Raw genomic sequence first — 19,858 nt, forward strand, 5'->3', positions numbered from 1 at the left:
ATAGTACTGACAGTAACTCGTGATTAGGGGAAGGGCCAACCTCAGTGGCTCTAGTGCGTCATCAAGTAGGGGCGTGGCCAGGAGTTCACGGGCTCCAGTGCGTCATCAAGACCCTGTTTTAGCCCCGCCCAAAAAATCCGGAACACAGCAATGGTGAAAAACTTGTTTAACGATCTAACTCCACAATTCAGTACTTCACAGTTTACAGTGTTTGTAATGTTTTAGCTATACATTTCTAACATTAATTCATTTTTTTTTTTTTTTTTAATTGCCTTTACAGGGACTTTAAAGGATACGCTCCCAGCGCTTCGCAGTTCGCACACACATTGCACAAGAACCGTTTTCGGAACCGAAACGGGAATTTCGCACGGTTTCCGGTTTTTTTCAAAAAACAGAATCGGTTTTGCGTAAGAACCGGTTTTCGGTTCCCAACCCTAGTCATGCTGTATTTTAATGTTTTAACTACAGCAAGGCTGGCTTATTAATACATTAAAATATCAGAGAACTCATGGTTATGTATTTATATACTATTTGATTTATTCATTCAAAAATAAGGCAAGGATAGGCTACTAAATGATTTTTAGCAATGTAATGTGACGGTATATCCGTCTCATCTTTTCCTAATATCTTGTACTGTTAAACATGGTATTACATGGATGAATATGCATATGCAAATGATATGCAGATGAGGGTATGCATAGTAAAACTAAGCGTTGTAAGCTCTATATATTGTTATTTCGAGGTGGAGAAACAAACTTCCACTGACTGGGATTTATAAAGGCAATTTTGCACAGGTTCTGGCGTACAGAGTTTTATAAGTCTGAATATTTTTTTGCCGTACGCCATTTTTGGCTTTTGGATGCACGTACACTTTTAGTAAGGATCATATGCACAGTTTTATAAATGTGACCCATTGTCTCTGTTTTAATCTGAAATACTGCATTAATTGAAAAAAATATTTAAAAAATGTTTAATTATTATTGCAGAAAAATTAATTCCTATCGTAAAATCTCCTCAAAATGGTTGATTACTGAACTAAAATATTTAACATTGATTTTAAGGAAGAAAAAAAGTAAAATTTCAGGTGTCTGGTCACTTTTGATCGTAAGGAACATGAGTGGTTCACAAATAAAGACGTCACAAGTGTTAAACTGTTGCTGATGAAGCTCCATCCACACACAGAATAGAAACAGCATCTTTTAATCATCAACAACATCAACATATCTCATCATATGAGTGGGGGAACAGATTCTGACGGCTGGATTATTTGCCGGTGGATTCTGTTCTCCCATGTTTCTTACACAATAAGGTTCTAATATTAATAAATCTCTCTCTCTCTCTCTCTCTCTCTCTCTCTCTCTCTCTCTCTCTCTCTCTCTCTCTCTCTCACTTCGCTCCCTGTCTACATACTGTCCTATTAAGGCAAAAACGCTTAAAAATAAATTATGTTTTATCAACATAGTTCGGGAGGAGCACGTTCAGATAATTAACCGGATTAACTCGAGAGGAGCGCATTCAGTTCATCAACTCATTAACGATAAGAGGTATATACACACCAGACTTACCTCTGTTCATCGACAGTTTATCAGCATTTGGCACTGCCCTAAATTCCCAACATGTCCAAAATCAAGGGCTGTGTCCGAAATCGCCTCCTATACCCTTAAATAGGACAATGAAGATTGTATAACCGATGTACGCTCAACGGCTAGAAAATACCCATAAAGCACTGTGAGAGTCGCACACTGAATGAATTCCTGAATTTATTCAGTCGCACACTGAATGAAATCTTTTCATTACTACTGGATCTGCCAGTTTGCTTTTCCAAACATTATTATTAAACAGCACAAACTATGCAAAATCGTCAGAATTCCCTCCCTCATTTTCATCAACTCCTTCAAGTGGACTATATTAGTGGAGTAACGTAGGGAATAGTGAATGAGGGTATAGGGGGCGATTTTGAACACAGCAAAGCTCTTCTCATCCGGTGAAGATGGAGGGATCAATTGCTGCACAACCTCCAGCCTGAGGACCGATTCTCCTATCACTGCCGCTAATCCCTCGCGAGCTTCATGATCGGGGAATACACGTTTTAAACAGTTTTCTGTACAAGTGATTTGCGGTTCTAAAATAACACATTACACACACACACACACACACACACACACACACACACACACACACACACACACACACACACACACACACACACACACACAGTAGCTCGCACGCAAAGTCGCACACACAATCATTAAGGAGCACAGACATTTTTGTCATCGCTGTCCATCAAAATCACTTAGGAACTGAAAGCTTGTCAAAGTTCCTCTAACATCATCAATCCTATTCTCTTCATGTGGGTGTAAAGCTCTAGCTTTCCTGTAAAATAATTAGTGAATTAATTAAATGAGATTATTTTTTAGAGAAACTGCAGAGTTTTCTATGGATTGCAGCTGGAGTGAATTGTGTATTTGTTCAATCATTAGTGAGCAATTTGAATCACTACATAGGCAACAATTCACACAATTTATTCTTGAAAGATTCACACTTTTTTTTTGTTTTTTTAGAATCAAAATAACTATATATCCACTTAATAGAAACACACTAACTATGCATTTCAATATTGACACATATACATGAACACTGATTTATGAGTTAATCTCTATTTAACCCTTTTTATTTTACTCAATCATATTTTTCACTATTTGCATTTTTTAAATGAAATTTAGATCTAGTATAATTTGTTATTACCATTGGCCTTTACGTTACACCCTTTAACATCTCACCCTCTGTCATAAGTAGTTCTTAATATTTTCATCACATCATTGGACAATATGTATTTATGAAATATGTATTTCTCCAAGAATTCAACACTAAATTTCTCTGACATGTATTTATTACTGGACTTTTATGATTTGATTTTGAACAGGACTTTTATTTTGGTCCACTGATATGACGTCATAAGGCTGCGCCGCGATCCTGCATCTGTTGTGTTTCGACTGAAGAAGGTTTGAGTTTTAAACCATTTAAAGCGTTTCAATCAATTCAGCCCGTTCATGCAATATTAAAGTTTTTACAAACGATGTTAAATGGCTTATTTATTATTAAGTTCAACATTGTAATTCTTTATCTAATTTAACTTTGTTTTGTGTGAGTAAAATAAGAGTAAAAGAAACGTTGTTTTATGTCCTGATGAGAGAAATTGAGTTGAAACTCAAAAATCCGTGTTAATTATTGAATCAGGTCTTTCTGAAAATGCGCTCGATTCGAAACACTGTACGTTAATCTACAAAACATTTAAATACAAAATATAAATCCTAAATACCTAAATATAAACAATCAATACAATTTTAGTTATTTTATTAAATAATTTAGAATGTTTTTGTCTAATCAGGTAATTAAGTCTATTAACTCTCACTCTGACTCTCTTACAAGTGAGCTGAACTACTGAACTAGAGCTGATTGAGACACTCAGAAATTTAGTGTGGATTTATTTTTCTTTCTGTAAATTATTCTCATCTTAAACAGGACAAACACACAGAAAAACACCTGGTGAAGCGACTGAGATCCACGTGACTCACTATTATAAAGATGGCATTTATTAAAGAGGAGAGTAAAGACGTGAAGATTGATGAAACAATCAGAGTGAAACAAGAAGAAACTGAGGAACAAACAGGTTGGTTTAATTCTCACAGCTGACCTCAGTCATTTGATCCTCATTAAAATGTCCAGCTCTACTGAAATGAGAGATGTTTTTGAAGAATATCATAAGAGTGCCTCATTAAATTGATTTTATTTCACATGGAGCTGGATAGACATGTTCAGATCACATAACCAGACAAATACTAACAGATTTTGTCACACATTAAATAGAAAAAATACAGATATAATCTAAACAAAACAATTGTGTAACATTAATACCAATATCTGCTTCTGAACTGAAAACAATGAAATCCATTGATTTATCACTTAATTATGCGACAGTTTTAAAGCAGTCCATTAAATGTGACTTATCAACTTTATATTTGAAATCTATAGGACTTTTTCCCCTCTCAAAAGCACTCGTTGTATCAAACTGTGACTTTATTTCCAGAATGATTGAAAACAGTGGTCAATTAATTAGGGCCCTATGAAATCCGTTTTATTTTTTCTCAAATTCCGTTTTTTTTGGATTTATTTTTAGCCCTTCAGGATTTTTCGGATTTGCTTGTTTTCTTTTCACTTCTAAGCAGTATTGACCGTTAAAAATTCAGTTACACAAACTCACAATTCAGCTTTTTTATTTAAACTCTTAATATATTCAGCAAAGTACATTCAAAATTCTCCAAAATTAAGCCAAACCTTCAACAAATCTCTGGCCAAAAATAACAGTAACATGAAGGTAACAGTTACAAGGTAGGATTGATGAATATTAAATTAAAGATTAAATGCAGACATGCTGCCGGAAGACAGAAACATTGAAACAACGATATGTGCCTGACAGAAAGCCAACACAATTACATTAAAACCACTTTTCCTAAAGTAAAAAATTCTTTATAACTACTTGCATACATCATTTATTCTTTCAAGCAGACATATGTATTTGTATGAATTAAATATAATTAATCCTTAAAGCTATTAACAAACAGTGGATTCTTTTCTCTTTTTCTTTTGTTTCTTGATCAATATTAACCCTTCAAACCCTAAGGGGTTTTAAGGCCACCTGGCACTATGTTGATATTTTTGCTTCTGGAATGGTCAATTATTATAGCAGAGTAAAGAGAGACATATTTCTGGATTCTATAGATTCTCACCTACAATGTGGATGCATTGAAAATACACTTTTTGAGACAATTATGAGTTATTGTGTGATATATCACCAAGAAATACAAAACAGAAATTATTTTTTTTGTTTTTATTATATAAAAATATGAAACATAAATAAACAAAGGATTTTACAACAAAAAAAAATTCCCCAAAGGCTTTAGAACACTTGCAAAAAAAAATTGGGTGAAAAAATATAAAGAAACAAAAGAAATATTTACATTTCTGTAACTGTAGTCACCATACTTTTTTGTGAACAAAACAGAAATAAGAATATGAAGGGAACCCAATGGTCATTAGAATGGAATATTCTCAGTCTATATGTACAAAATATACAAAAACCACCCCTAGATGGCATTGTGCACTGCGCACTGCATTGGAAAGTTGAAATATTGATGTGCTTTTCTTACATGTGCCACATTTGAAAGCAGTTGCGTTCTGGCTGCAGGCAGAGCGGCACATCACACTCATTACACTTCCATGAGGTGTCTTTTCTTGGGAGCCCATCCGCCTTGCATTTCTCACACCTCAGCCTTGTAACTGGAGTGGAGATTGGCACAGGTGTATGCCCAGTTCTCCTTTGTACAGGAACAGCCCCGACTGTGACACCACACAGCTCAGCCACGAGCTGCTCCACGTAGGCCCTGTGGGTGGTGAGCTGGTTGGCTGGTGTGTTCCTCAGCTTTTGGATTTCTCTGTACATTATGAAGCCATTCGTCACAGCAATGTCAATAAAATGAAAAAACATGGTTCTGTACCATCTTCTTGTTGTGTGGTGCACTGAATAGTACTGGATCAGCTGGTCTGATAAGTCCACACCCCCCATGTAGATGTTGTAATCAACAATCGGTTTTGGTACTGGTATGTTTATCTCCTCCCAGGATCCATCCCTCTTTTTCTGCTTCCTCTTGACAGTGTCCCCATCATAAGCAACATGGACACTGCTGCACATTGCCACCTCCCTGTTGTCCATCCACTTAGTGAAGAGAAGGTCATCTTCTCTTATCCACCTGAGAGTTCCTCTGGGGGATTTCTTGGGCAGTTGGTTCAGTTTCGTTTTTGGAGCATCCTTCCTCCCTTCACGTATGGTTCCACAGGCTCCGAAATTGAGGGACAGCAGGTGCCTGAAGAGTTTTGGGCTGGTGTAAAAATTATCACAGTAGAGGTGATAACCACTGCCTAGGAAAGATGGCCTCATCAATTCCACCACAGAGTCAAATGAGAGCCCTTGCCCAGAGGCCAACCTGCTTTTACCTGTGTAAATGCTGAAGTCACAGGAATAACCGTTGCTGGAGTCTGCGAGCACAAACAGCTTTATCCCCCATTTGGTGGGTTTCGCCTTCATGTACTGGGTCATCCCAGTTCTTGCCTTGGTGGCCACCATCCTCTCATCAATGGAAAGCTGCTTCCTGGGATGGTAGGCAGACTGACAGGCGGCCTTTATCTCAGTCACCAATGGCTTCAGACGAAAGAGTGTGTCATACTCATCTGGCTGTGTCTGCTTCTTTCGGTCATTCACAACATCTTCCTCTGGGTCGCTCATATGGATATTCCAAGATATGGCACAGAACCTATCCCTTGACATCACAGTGCTTGGAAAATTCACAGAAAAAATGTTTTTTCTCTTCCAATAGTCACTTACTGCTGGGAGCTTTAGAACTCCCATGTACAGAACCAAGTCAATGAATTTGAACATCTCCGCAGGGTTGATGTTGGTCCACTTGTACCTTTTCCCAACAGCAATGTTTCTCTCCGCCAGCTTGTTTGTGTTGGCACACAATGTCCTGACTGAATCAGCACTAAAAAAGTGCTTGAAAAGGCCAAGGGGGCTTTGCTCTACGGAGGTGTCCAATTGCACTCCAGGTTCACGTCTGGGGCAAAACCTGTGTGGAATGGGGGCCACGTCAGGATCATTTTCAGTCTTCCATCCTTGTTCCAGCTGGTCTGGTGGTGGTGCTGGACATCGGACAGGTGAAAGTGACTGCCTCCTTCCCCTAGGACGCGACCTCAAGCCAGGGGTCGCAGATGATGTTGGTGGTTCTGTGGCAGTGCTGGAGGAGCAGGGCCGAGGAGGATAAATGGATCTGCGGGCTGCAGGAGACCTTGATCTGCGGGCTGCAGTAGACCTTGATCTGCGGGCTGCAGGAGGAGACCTTGATCTGCGGGCTGCAGGAGACCTTGATCTGTGTGCAGGAGACCTTGATCTGCGGGCTGCAGGAGACCTTGATCTGTGTGCAGGAGACCTTGATCTGCGGGCTGCAGGAGACCTTGATCTGTGTGCAGGAGACCTTGATCTGCGGGCTGCAGTAGACCTTGATCTGCGGGCTGCAGGAGACCTTGATCTGCGGGCTGCAGGAGGAGACCTTGATCTGCGGGCTGCAGGAGGAGACCTTGATCGGCGGGCTGCAGGAGGAGCAGAAGCGGTGCTGGATGGAAATGGGCGAGCGGTCGGGGTCATGGGTTCAGCAGATGTACTCGGCTGCTCTGCAGTTTCCTGATTTAGACTATAACACACAGATTTTGTCATTAGTTTAGATTCCCACATATCAAAAGTTGTACAGCTTTACTAATAAAGATTAGCTATTTATCATCATGTGTGCATATTTTATGTTCAACTCATAGGACTAACTACAAAATTATTACCGGTGCCATAGTATATGAGTAAATACAATGTCTAAAACCCCCTCCCATGTAGACAAAATAGTACAGGCCTTCGATAAGGCTTACTGCACTATTATTTCTAAAAAGCTACAAAAATGTTTCCCTAAAAAAACATTACAATAAAATGCAAAGAGTAAATGCAATGTCTAAAGCAAACCCCCTCTCATTTGGACAAATAGTACAGGCCTTAGATAACGCCCTGTACCATTATTTCTGAAAAACTACAATAACATTTTCCTAAAAAAACATTACAATAAAAATAGACAAACAAAGTAAACGAAATAGCTTATAAATGAAGATGATTACATGCGGCCAAAACGCGCACATTGTTTGATTGCGCACATCGCGCACATGGCGCGCACGCCACACATTGTTTGACTACAGCTCCGTTATTTCTGAACAGCTATAATAAAATCAGTTGACTAAAAAACGATACAATATATATCAGACAAACATATTATCAGTAATATATTATTCACACTTACTCCTCAAATAGATCGATTCCGTGGAATATTTGGTCTTCTTCCTCCGAATCAAACCGATCTGGATCGGATCCTATTTCATTTTCCTCACTGTTGGCAAAAAGCATTTCAGCGACTTGCTCGGCAGAGAATCTCTGTTGTGCCATATTTTCTTCGAAAAGAATCTTGCGAAGTACAAAAGAGCTGTATCTGAAAACTTCCAACTGTGCGCGTCCTAAGACCGTGTACAACAAGTTGCATCGGCTACGGCTATCACACACATAGATATTGATCACACACACCTGGGGATGATTGTAAACACCTCCCCTTTGTCTGAGGGCGTCATCTTTTGTTTTTGATCTGTGATTGGTTCACAAACATGTCTGTGATTGGTTCACACACCCCAACAGCATTTCATATCATTAGACCAGAATAAAATATTTCTTTGTTTTGCAGTAAAATGCAATAGATTTGCACTAAAATAAAAAATGCTTTTAATTTGCGAAAGGCAACACTGTATATACAGAGGAATGGCAGCTTTTTCATTAAAAAAAAGTAAGTTAATACCATGATCCGATCCGAAGTTATAAATAGATATCTGAGGGGTGTGTCCTTTGACGCTCTAGAGCGTCAATCAGGTTTGGAGGGTTAAGGACATGGACCGCATTACGTTCATTACTCACTGTCACTTTAAGACGTCGGATCATGTCCAATGATATGCGGATCCAATTGGACTGATGCACATCCGATACACTCACAAGACATAACCGACATAGTTTACGTGAATACTCTCCAAAACGGACATTTAGACATAATGTTGTGTGTATTTGTCTATTTAGACACGAAAGAGAGCTCAATTCAGTACTCGCGCGCTGTATAGGTGTCTATTGTGCATGGCTGCACTCTTCGGGTCGGGTGTGTGCGCACAGAAAACCGTACCGAATAGAGCTCTTTTTTGCATCATCACTCTTATTCAGATCGCCTGCTCTACTCATTCTCCCAGACGTTTACATTTTTTTAACGTTTTATGAGACCGCTGGTTAGATCAGCACGTTACAGTATACAACTGGACGCATCTACCAAACGCAGCCACCGTTAGCTTATCAGAAGCCACTCGCTTCGACATTTTTTTCCCTACGCGTGAACGTGAGGTCGTATGGTTACTAGGCAACATGTTTAACAATGTCATTTGGCCATGGTTTAGGTAGAGACCTTTCTACGTTTGTTGTTTTAAACTGAAAAATGAGAAGGAAGTAAAAAAAATTTGTTTATTTAATATGTCAACAAAATATATGCAAATTCCGTTTTCATGTGTAAATTCCGTGATTCCGTCCGCGTTTTCCGCATCACGGAAATCATAGGGCCCTAATTAATGCTTCTTTTTTTCTTTTTTTACAAAGAAATGCAGTAAATGGTGTTTTATATTTTTTACTGTTTTTCACTGTGTGATGCATATAGAAGTTAACAATATTCAAAGCCTCAAATACACTTAATCTACAAACAAAATAGAATTATACTAACTTACCTGAACATGACTAGGTAAATGTTAGGGGTGGCACGATCCGCCTTTTTTGCCTCCGATACCGATTCCGATACCTGGGACTCAGTATTGGCCGATACCGATCCGAACCAATGCTAAAATAATAATTAAAAAAACAGTGCCGAATTACCTAATAAACTGTATCTGTATGCCTCACTGTGGGGGAGAGACTGGGATTATTCTTTTGTTAAAGGCATCAAAGCTTGACTTAAACATTATTTTCCCTACTTTGTAAAACAATACAGACAAAATATATACTATATAATTAAAAGACATTTATTTTAAAATGTTAAGCGCAACTTTTTAATGAAGCAGCAACATATGATAGATTGGACAGAACAACTAAAGCTATCAATAAACTGCCATTGCGCAAAAATATTGTAATATGAAAGGCTCCAATTCAGAGCGGCACGAAACGCTTATGCGCACCCCGTGCGCAGAATGATGCGCTCGAAGCAACATGGAGTCACGGAGCGCAGCGCCTCGCATTGAAAAGTTCAGAGGACTTAAAAGTAAGATATACATTTATTTATTTATTCATTAGTTTGAGCCTTTTACCAGTTTTAAATTTCAGTTAATGTGGGCGTGAAGAGCAATTATATCGCTCTCTACTCCAGTGTTGTGATCACTGAGGAGTTGTGTTGTGATCTAACGTTAACAGACACCCGGTAGTAAGTAACATGTGGAACTCCAGCACGTTAAAGTCCTTTTATGCAAACTATAGACCTTTATCTACAGATCTACAGTATAATAATAGGAACATTGAATCATCTTGGAGAGCGTTTCATCGTGTTGATTGTCGTACCCGAGCGCGACGCGCTGTTTGAACGCTGAATGGAGAATGACTGACAGCCGCAGCGGAGGGAAGCACTTTGGTGAACTTGAGTTTAATGACTTAAATCTGTACCTCTCATTAAACTATATGTAATGGCTTAAGAAAACTTTGAATATAGTACACGAAAACATTATGGTGCTTTATAATGACTTTTGTGTTGTATAACAATAACATACGCACAATATCGGATTTGGATGGTCTCGTCTGGTCGATATCCGATACGGCAAATATTGGTAGTATCGGAGCAATACCGATACTGAGGATTCGGATCGGCGCACCCCTAGTAAATGTAAATATTAACTGAATATGCAATAAACAAGTCATATTTCAAAAACAACAGATCCTGATGAAGTAATAAAGCATTTAATCTGCTGACACAGTTTAATAGAGTAACTGCTGCTGGCTGAATTCATTCTTCATTTAAAGGTCTTTGATGAGCAAATAAAATGAGCAGTAACTTTTTATTGAACTGCCTATACCAGCATGTTAGCTTACAGCACAAGGGTTTACAGGCTTTGGGTTTACACGCGCTTCAAGAGGCACATACGCAAGGTCTCTCGCTCTCTCCCTCTATGCCGCGCGGTACACGGTTTGGAGTTCGCGAGCTCCAGATTCCGGGAGATTTGAAATAATTTGTGTTCATCAGGGAGCCGCTATCAATATGCGGGAGACTCCCGGAACTTCCGGGAGACTTGGGATGTCTGGAATTGGGACGCAGCAAACCAGCTCTGGCCATGGTCTTGGCTAAGCAGAAAATGCGCCGGGAGTGAAACATCCTCACCATGTCCTCCAATAAAATATAAAACATAAAAATGACAATACCCAATTCTGGCTCCATAGCGGTTTACTCAATTATATCAAATGAATTATCAGGATGGCAGCTGTCATCTTGCACCGTTGCTTGACGCCAGGAGCGGTAATCGGGAACACCTGGTTTCGCAATTAGGAAATCCTACAAAGGCTACATGGTGCGTCCTTCGAAGTCCGCAGCCTTCAAAGGATGCAACCTTTACATTGGGAAACAGTTTCCAGCACGAATTTTATTTCTTGTGCCATTTACGCCAAAAAATGTTTTCGCGCGCAGCGTGTAATACGCACGCACCCCACACCTGTAATCCTACCCAATGGGTTTACAGTGCGTATCATATGCATGCAAAAACTATTTTTGGCGTATAAATGACGCAAGAAATAAAATTCGAGCTATAGATACACACTTTCATGAAATCGTGTTGTATGTTCCCACCTGTCCTGAGATCTCTCTCGCACACAATAACTGAAGCATATGCGCAGGCTACAATGATGGCCTTTTTTGTCCTCCACCACCTCAAAATCATGGTGAAGTTTGGCGAACTTCGCATATATCGCAAAGCTAGCATCAAGCATATTTCGCATTCGTCCATCTGTGCAAGAACCCCTTTTAAGCATGCAACGTTTCAGATCTATGTCAAGTGTAAACGCATGACTTAGATATGGGTCACAATTGAAATAACGGTAAACGGATGGTAAAAATCGAATATAGGCAACAAATCAGAATTGAGCATCAAGACCTGCAGTGTAAACGAGGTCTAAGTGTTATCATTAGCTACACAATGTGTATCTGATATGAATATAGAACATCGTACATTTACAATTGAAAAGATTGTTATTGGTGCTTCCATAGTAAAATACAAACAATAAATGTATTGTTTTGCTAGTACTAATGTGTATCTAAATGTCTGAAACCTAAAATAAAGATTATGTGGATGAAATCACTGAAAAGTTGTGATATATGGCGTCCGTCTCTGGCTCAGCATCAACCAAAACACGAATACAGATTTTAATTTAGCAGTTGATCACGTGACGCACTGAACGTTCTAATCACACCGGTGTGATAGTACACATCAAAGGGTTAAAAAGTCTGACGTTTACGTTTTCCGTGGCGTTTTGAAAGTCACATAAACCAAGCATAATCCGAACAGAGCGCAGAAACCGAAATGGATTTCCAGAAATGCAACCACTAATGAACCGTAGCTTGAAATATGTGTGATAGAGTCCCGAGCAGTCACAAGGAGAATCACACCAGGCATCCGTTTAAAGGTCGTTTCAAAAGAAGTTTAATGGTTTAAAGGCAAGGAAGTACAAAAGGTCCATACAACAGTGGATAAGAGCAAAAAAAAAAAAAAAAAAAAAGGGTTACACAAAAACTAGCACTGTTGAGGTACTAAAACTAGCACCAACTTCTCTCTCTAACTGTTGGAGACCGAAGGTTCGCATGCTCAAGCAGCATTCAATAATTTGAATTAGGTAATTGGAGCATACCATTTTCTGTAAAACTAACTCTTGTCTCTCTATACATTTCAGCAAGTTCCCTCAATGATAATTAAGACACAGAGTGTAAAAACAATCAATAAATAAAACATACAGGCAAGAGAAAAACAAATATTGTCATTTGCACAACTGATATTTCTTAAATTAGTTCAAATGAGCATTTCCCTCCCAGGGTGTGCACTTACCGAAAGGTTATGCCCACTCTTCTAACAACAGGAAATTAAACAGTGAAAACCCACATGAACAATTACTACATGCATGATTAAAAAAAGAGACAATTTTGAGGGATGAAAAAGCAACACAGGCAGCTTAATTGATTTTATCAGGTGTTTTCACAGGAGTGCAGAACAACATGAGTGACAGCTTCTGTGCTTATAAAGAGAGCGTTCTTTGCTGGCTTTCTATTTATAAACCATTACTGTTCCCCTAACTAGACACTGCAAGGTTTCTGAATTGGCAGCCATATTTGTATATGAAAGATTGAATCCAAAATAATAGCTAATCTGGAATAGTGATAACCATTGCAGCAGACGGGACAAAAATATGAATGGCTACTGTTTGTCAATGCCAACTAATAGGCCTCTTGCCGTGTTTCTATATAATGTATGTAGGTTTTTTTGTTGCTTAACTGCATGTTCTGTCTGAAAGTGACAAAGGCCATTTTAAAGCAAAGGCAATGACACATACAGCGAGCCAATATAAATACAATTTCACTCACCTCGCCTATCACTTGAAGCAATAATCCATCATTTGTCCTTTTAAATGTCTGTGTTTAGTGAAGGTGATTGCTGTAGTCTATATCCAATTTAGCCATGGGGTTTTTAATTTGTAGCTGCGGTTCGAATGGTATTTTGGTAAAATATTTTGGCGATCATATTAAAAATACCTCTACTAAGTTAGTTGTTAGATTATCAGCAGTAGCAGTTCAAACTAATATCACATAATTTACGTCTATACGATGATAGGTTGCTATACCATAAAGTGAAAAAATCGATGGTGATTTGGCTTTTTTTCTTTCTTTTTTTTTTTTACCAAAGGTAGCAAAAGTAAAAGTACTGTACTTATGTAATTAAACATGTTTTCATTATGGTATTATTACTTTTACTTTAGTAAAAGATCTGTGTACTTCCTTCCTTCACTGGTAATAGAAGATAACAAGGTTTTGCCAGTGACTCTTTTAATATATTTATTGATATGTTATTTTTTATATAACGTGACTAAATAAAAAGACAGTCATTTGTCAAGATTATGTAACAGTATTAAGAATATAATTTAGAATAGAAGATGCAATGCAAACTAGTTTGGTTACAGCATAAAGATGCATTTGAAGTGCTGCACAGGGTGTAAAATCTCGGTGCTCTTTGGTTGCTTGGGATAGTAATGCTCAAAATCAAAGTAATAATCCAAGGCACTCGAATTGTGTATACAAAAAAGTAAAAAGCCTTTATTGAATCATGGCTTCTATCATTAAAATTGGTGACAGATACACCTACGCGTTGCGGCTATTGCCTTCGTCAGGGTGTGTGTAACAAACAAAGTCACAAGTGCATTTTAAATAGCAGTTCATTAATCTAAATAGTAAACACCTGGTCACACACTACGCAAGGTAACCAACAGGGAGCAGAATTCAACAAATGAAATAGTATATTGCATAATATCAAGCCAAATCAAACTAAAAAAAAAAAAATATATATATATATATATATATATATATATATATATATATACACATACAAACACATACATATACACACACACATACATACATACATATACACACATAAAAAAAAAAAAAAAAATGTATATATATATTTATATATATATACATATATACACATATAAACACATATATATATACACATACATACATACATATATGCACATACATACACATACATACATACATACATAAACACACATAAAATAAAATAAAATAAAAAATAAGAAAAATAATAGTAAATAAATAGAAAAAAAAAAAAAACAAGAAAAAATTTTTTTATTGAAATATTTTGAGCAATATCTAGATTACAGTATACCAATCAAAACATAACAATAAAATAGAGCAAAAAAACATCAAAATATACACGTCAATGGATGTATACATCTAATGATACACAATACGAATATCTGGTATAAAAAAAAAAATAAAAAAAAAAATAAAAAAAAATTATTTAAATATTTTCAGCAATATCTAGATTACAGTATACAAATCAAAACATAACAATAAAATAGAGCAAAAAAACATCAAAATATACACGTCAATGGATGTATACATCTAATGATACACAATACGAATATCTAGATATGAGATCATCTACCGAAAGGACACCTGCATGTTTTATTATACAACTAGCGGAATGGACATTGAAAAACAACATATTTTTGTTTCAAGATAAATTCTATAAACAAATTAAAGGTACAGCTATGGGTGCATGTTTTGCCCCTAATTATGCAAATTTGTTTTTGGGATTTTGGGAAAAGAATTTTGTATTTTCTGACTTAAACCCATATTTAAAATATGTGGAGTGGTGGGGAAGATATATAGATGACATTATATTGATATGGACAGGATCGGAGGTGGATTTAATAGCTTTTCACGCTTATCTTAATAATACCAATGTAAATCTGAAGCTGAGTCTTGACTATTCAAATACTCAGATTAATTTCTTGGACTTAAAAATCTTCAAAGAAAGTAGTGGTGCGCTGCATACTACTATATTTAGAAAAGAAACTGACAGAAACACTATATTGAGAGCAGATAGCTTTCATCCTTTATGGATGACCGAGAATATTCCTGTTGGCCAGTTCCAGAGGCTGAAACGAATATGTGATAAGGAAGAAGATTTTAACATCAGAGCACAAGACATGACTCAAAGATTTAAGGAACGGGGTTACAAAAATAGCGTGATTAACAAAGCATACAATAAAGTGAGAAACATCAGTAGAGACGAACTATTACAACAAAAACGTAAATCACAGGATCCAGATAACTCTGTATATTTCGTGACACAGTATAGCACAGAGGCAAACAGAATTAAGAAAATTATAAAGAAGAATTGGGAAATAGTTATGAGTGACCCTTATCTCAGGGAAGTCATGCCCGAATCTCCTTCCATTGCATTTCGGAAAGCACCAACAATTAAAGACAAAATAGTGAGAAGTCATCTTTCTCCTAAGAAAGCCAATACCTGGTTAAGTTCAAGTGCAGGAAATTACAGGTGTGGCAACTGTAATCACTGCGATAATATGATCAGGACAAAAACATTTAGAGACGTAACCTCTGACTCCGAACTGAAAATAAGATCTTTCATTAATTGTAATACCTCATTTGTGATCTACAGGTTAGAGTGTCCATGTGGATGTTTTTATATAGGGATGACGACTAGAAAACTAAAGATACGACTATCAGAGCATAAAAACGCCATTCGAATCTGTAACCCTCTATATCCTATGGCCATTCATTACAGAGATACAAACCATGGTAGTCCGAATACACTCAAGATAATCGGTATTGAACACATCCCCAAGTCCATAAGAGGAGGTGATAGGGTTAAGAAGTTACTACAAAGAGAATCTTTCTGGATTTACTCACTGAAAGCCACCACATTCCCAGGTTTAAATGGAGAATTAGATTTTGTACCATTTCTGTGAAATTTTTCATGAAATTAGTCGTATTGTGTATCATTAGATGTATACATCCATTGACGTGTATATTTTGATGTTTTTTTGCTCTATTTTATTGTTATGTTTTGATTTGTATACTGTAATCTAGATATTGCTGAAAATATTTCAATAAAATTTTTTTTTTTTCTATTTATTTACTATTATTTTTCTTATTTTTTATTTTATTTTATTTTATGTGTGTTTATGTATGTATGTATGTATGTATGTATGTTTGTATGTTTGTGTATGTATGTGCATATATGTATGTATGTATGTGTATATATATATGTGTTTGTATGTGTATATATGTATATATATATAAATATATATATAATTGTTTTTTAATTTTTTTTTAAATTTTTTTTTTAATTTTTTTTAATGTGTGTATATGTATGTATGTATGTGTATGTATGTGTATATATGTATGTATGTGTGTGTGTATATGTATGTGTTTGTATGTGTATATATATATATATATATATATATATATATATTTATTTATTTATTTATTTTTTTTTTTTTTTAGTTTGATTTGGCTTGATATTATGCAATATACTATTTCATTTGTTGAATTCTGCTCCCTGTTGGTTACCTTGCGTAGTGTGTGACCAGGTGTTTACTATTTAGATTAATGAACTGCTATTTAAAATGCACTTGTGACTTTGTTTGTTACACACACCCTGACGAAGGCAATAGCCGCAACGCGTAGGTGTATCTGTCACCAATTTTAATGATAGAAGCCATGATTCAATAAAGGCTTTTTACTTTTTTGTATACACAATTCGAGTGCCTTGGATTATTACTTTTAGTTTGGTTACAGCTCAAATGTATCATTATCATTCACCCTGCCTCCATTACACATCTTTGTCACACAAGTGTTTGATATCACAACATTTGAGTGATCATTGCAAAAAATGTTTATATATATATATATATATATATATATATATATATATATATATATATGTTTATGTATACTGTATTCTATATACAGTACCATTCTACCATTCACATTTTGAAAAGCGTCCAAACTTTTGACTGGTTCTGTACTATAATATACACATAATATTTCTACTGTATTATAATATACACATAAATAATATTGGCTATATATCGTTATCGGGCTTTTTTTACCCCCCATTAACGGTATCGGCCTCCAAAAATCCATATCCTCGGGCTCTATTACAGTGGGTCTCATTTACTAAGCATGCGGATGCACAAATTTGTTTGTGAAATGTGTATTCAAATGATTTTAAGAACAAATTACAATGCACTAAAAATGTTGTAATAAAATGAATTCTAAATTTATGAAAAAATATAGGAACATCTGAAACCACACATATGCAAAAAGCACTTACTGACTGTACGGCCTTATGATTATGTTCAGAAGTTATATTTTATGATGGCGCATTGCTGCCACATACATATTATTTTTTCCACTCAATTATGTCGTTGAAACACTAATTTTCTAGGCCTTAAGGACATGTGTATAGTCATGTACAAAATATGCCTTTATCCACATAAAATGTATATAGCCTATCATGCCTTTATCATACTTGAATTGATTACTGAGGCAAATAGTTGCAGCCCCCAATGGACATTCATGTTAAAATATCATATTCTGTACACACCTTAACCACAATAAACTTAATATAAAACTGAGAATAACCTATTGAAACTAATGATAATTTCTCAGGAGGATCATATACAAAGGAAATTACCTAATATGGCACTGTCATACCCTGTGGCACTCCATATTTGTCATATTTTCTCTTAATGTCCTAAAGAAAGCTAAGATTTAACGATATTGATAATTGATAATAGGTTATAATAGTTACTTAACATGAGTAGGATGTTGTTGGTTTTGTTGTCTGTTACTTTGTGCTATAAAACTGGTGTTTACTTTTTCCACCTTAGACATGATGGCGCTGAAAGAGGCGGGTCAAGAACTGAAAGAAACAGAAGAAAAATACCAGTATGAGGAACATCAAGTTTTCATGATTAGAGAAAAAACATTTAGTTGCTCACAGATAGAAAAGACTTTGTCCCGAAAAACAGCTGAAAAGCCAGCAACTAGAAATGATTTCACCTGCCAACAGTGTGGAAAGAGTTTCAATCAAATTAGAAATCTTAAAGTCCACATGAAAATTCACTCTGGAGAGAAGCCTTTCACCTGCCAACAGTGTGGAAAAAGCTTCACAAAAAAAGGAAGTCTTAATGTCCACATGAGAATTCACACTGGAGAGATGCCTTTTGCCTGCCAACAGTGTGGACAAAGTTTCATTCGAAAAGCAAGTCTTAAATGCCATATGATAATTCACACTGGAGAGAAGCCAATCACATGCCCGCAATGTAGACAGAGTTTTACACAAAAATCAACCCTTCATTGTCACATGAGAATTCACTCTGGAGAAAAGCCATTCGTATGTGGTCAATGTGGAGCGAGTTTCAGATTTGGAGCATCCCTTAATCGCCATACAAGAATTCACTCTAGAGAAAACGGTTTTATATGTCATCAGTGTGGAAGGATTTTTACAGACATGAAACACCTTAAGAATCATGTAAAAATTCACATCGGAGAGAAGCCTTTCATGTGCCATCACTGTGGAAGGACTTCCAAACAAAAAACAACCTTTGAGAATCACATGAGAACTCACACTGGAGAGAAGCCTTTCACATGCCCTCAGTGTGGAAAAAGTTTTGCACTTAAAGGGACCCTTGAGATTCATATTAGGATTCACACTGGAGAGAAGCCTTTCACTTGCCCTCAGTGTAAGAGGTGCTTCACATATCGAAAAGACCTGAAACGTCATATGCAAACTCATTCTGAAACTAAATTACAAAGTTCTGGTGTGTGGCAAGAGGTGTACGAAAAGGAAGAAAAATATTTAAAAAGGAAGATTTAATTGTGATCAGTGTAATTAAAAATATATTTAGCCATCACACTTACAGATGCATATGAGAACTATTTGTTGAAAGCTTTAAATGGCTCAGCAATTTAAAAAAGCTCCATCTGTGTAAAATCAAGACTATGTTCATGTGACCGTAGAACGTGGCTCAACTTTGATTTTTCTGCTCAAATAGTTGTCCTTTTAAATGTGGCCCATATCAGATAATTTTCTAAAAAGATTTAATTCTTACAAAAGTCTGACAAATTCATCACATCATGGTTTGTCCATGTTCAATTACTGTATTTGCATTGACCTCCTTATACTTTATATTTTCTTTTGTCATGTGAATATGAATGTGTGTGGCCACACCTCACCATAATTTTTCGCTGTATAGAGTAATTTTTTGATTAAGTATAATACTTTGAAATAAATACAAAGGTCAGCTTGATTTGTAGGACTGAACCTGTGTTTAAGTCGGAATCAATAAACAAATACTGTGTCATGTCCTCTTCTCCTGTTATTGTCACTTGCTCAGCAGTGAGGGTATCACATGTGATAAATGCTGGGAAATAGGCTGACAGGAATATTTCAGAATTAGAGACAAGCATCCCAACTTAAATCGAGGATAGTAAGGATACAGTGGCTCTAGATACTTCTTTGGATGCGACTAGCCTAGCGAGCCCATACATTGTTCGGTTCCGGT

The 19,858-nt window shown here is 36.5% G+C and overlaps 1 protein-coding gene across 1 annotated transcript; it reads left to right on the plus strand.

Annotated features, from left to right (window-relative positions):
• The first annotated feature begins 2,935 nt into the window (after positions 1-2,935).
• On the plus strand, positions 2,936-19,657 carry LOC143718619 (uncharacterized). Its single transcript, XM_077209641.1, has 3 exons — positions 2,936-3,002; positions 3,523-3,670; positions 18,182-19,657. The coding sequence occupies exons 2-3, from the start codon at positions 3,586-3,588 to the stop codon at positions 19,168-19,170; spliced, it is 1,074 nt and encodes a 357-aa protein (XP_077065756.1). The 5' UTR covers positions 2,936-3,002; positions 3,523-3,585; the 3' UTR covers positions 19,171-19,657.
• Positions 19,658-19,858: the final 201 nt, after the last annotated feature.

The sequence above is a fragment of the Siphateles boraxobius genome, unplaced genomic scaffold (genome assembly GCF_051911475.1).
Source record: "Siphateles boraxobius isolate OS27281-9 unplaced genomic scaffold, OSU_SipBor_1 61, whole genome shotgun sequence".
NCBI classification, from domain to species: domain Eukaryota; kingdom Metazoa; phylum Chordata; class Actinopteri; order Cypriniformes; family Leuciscidae; genus Siphateles; species Siphateles boraxobius.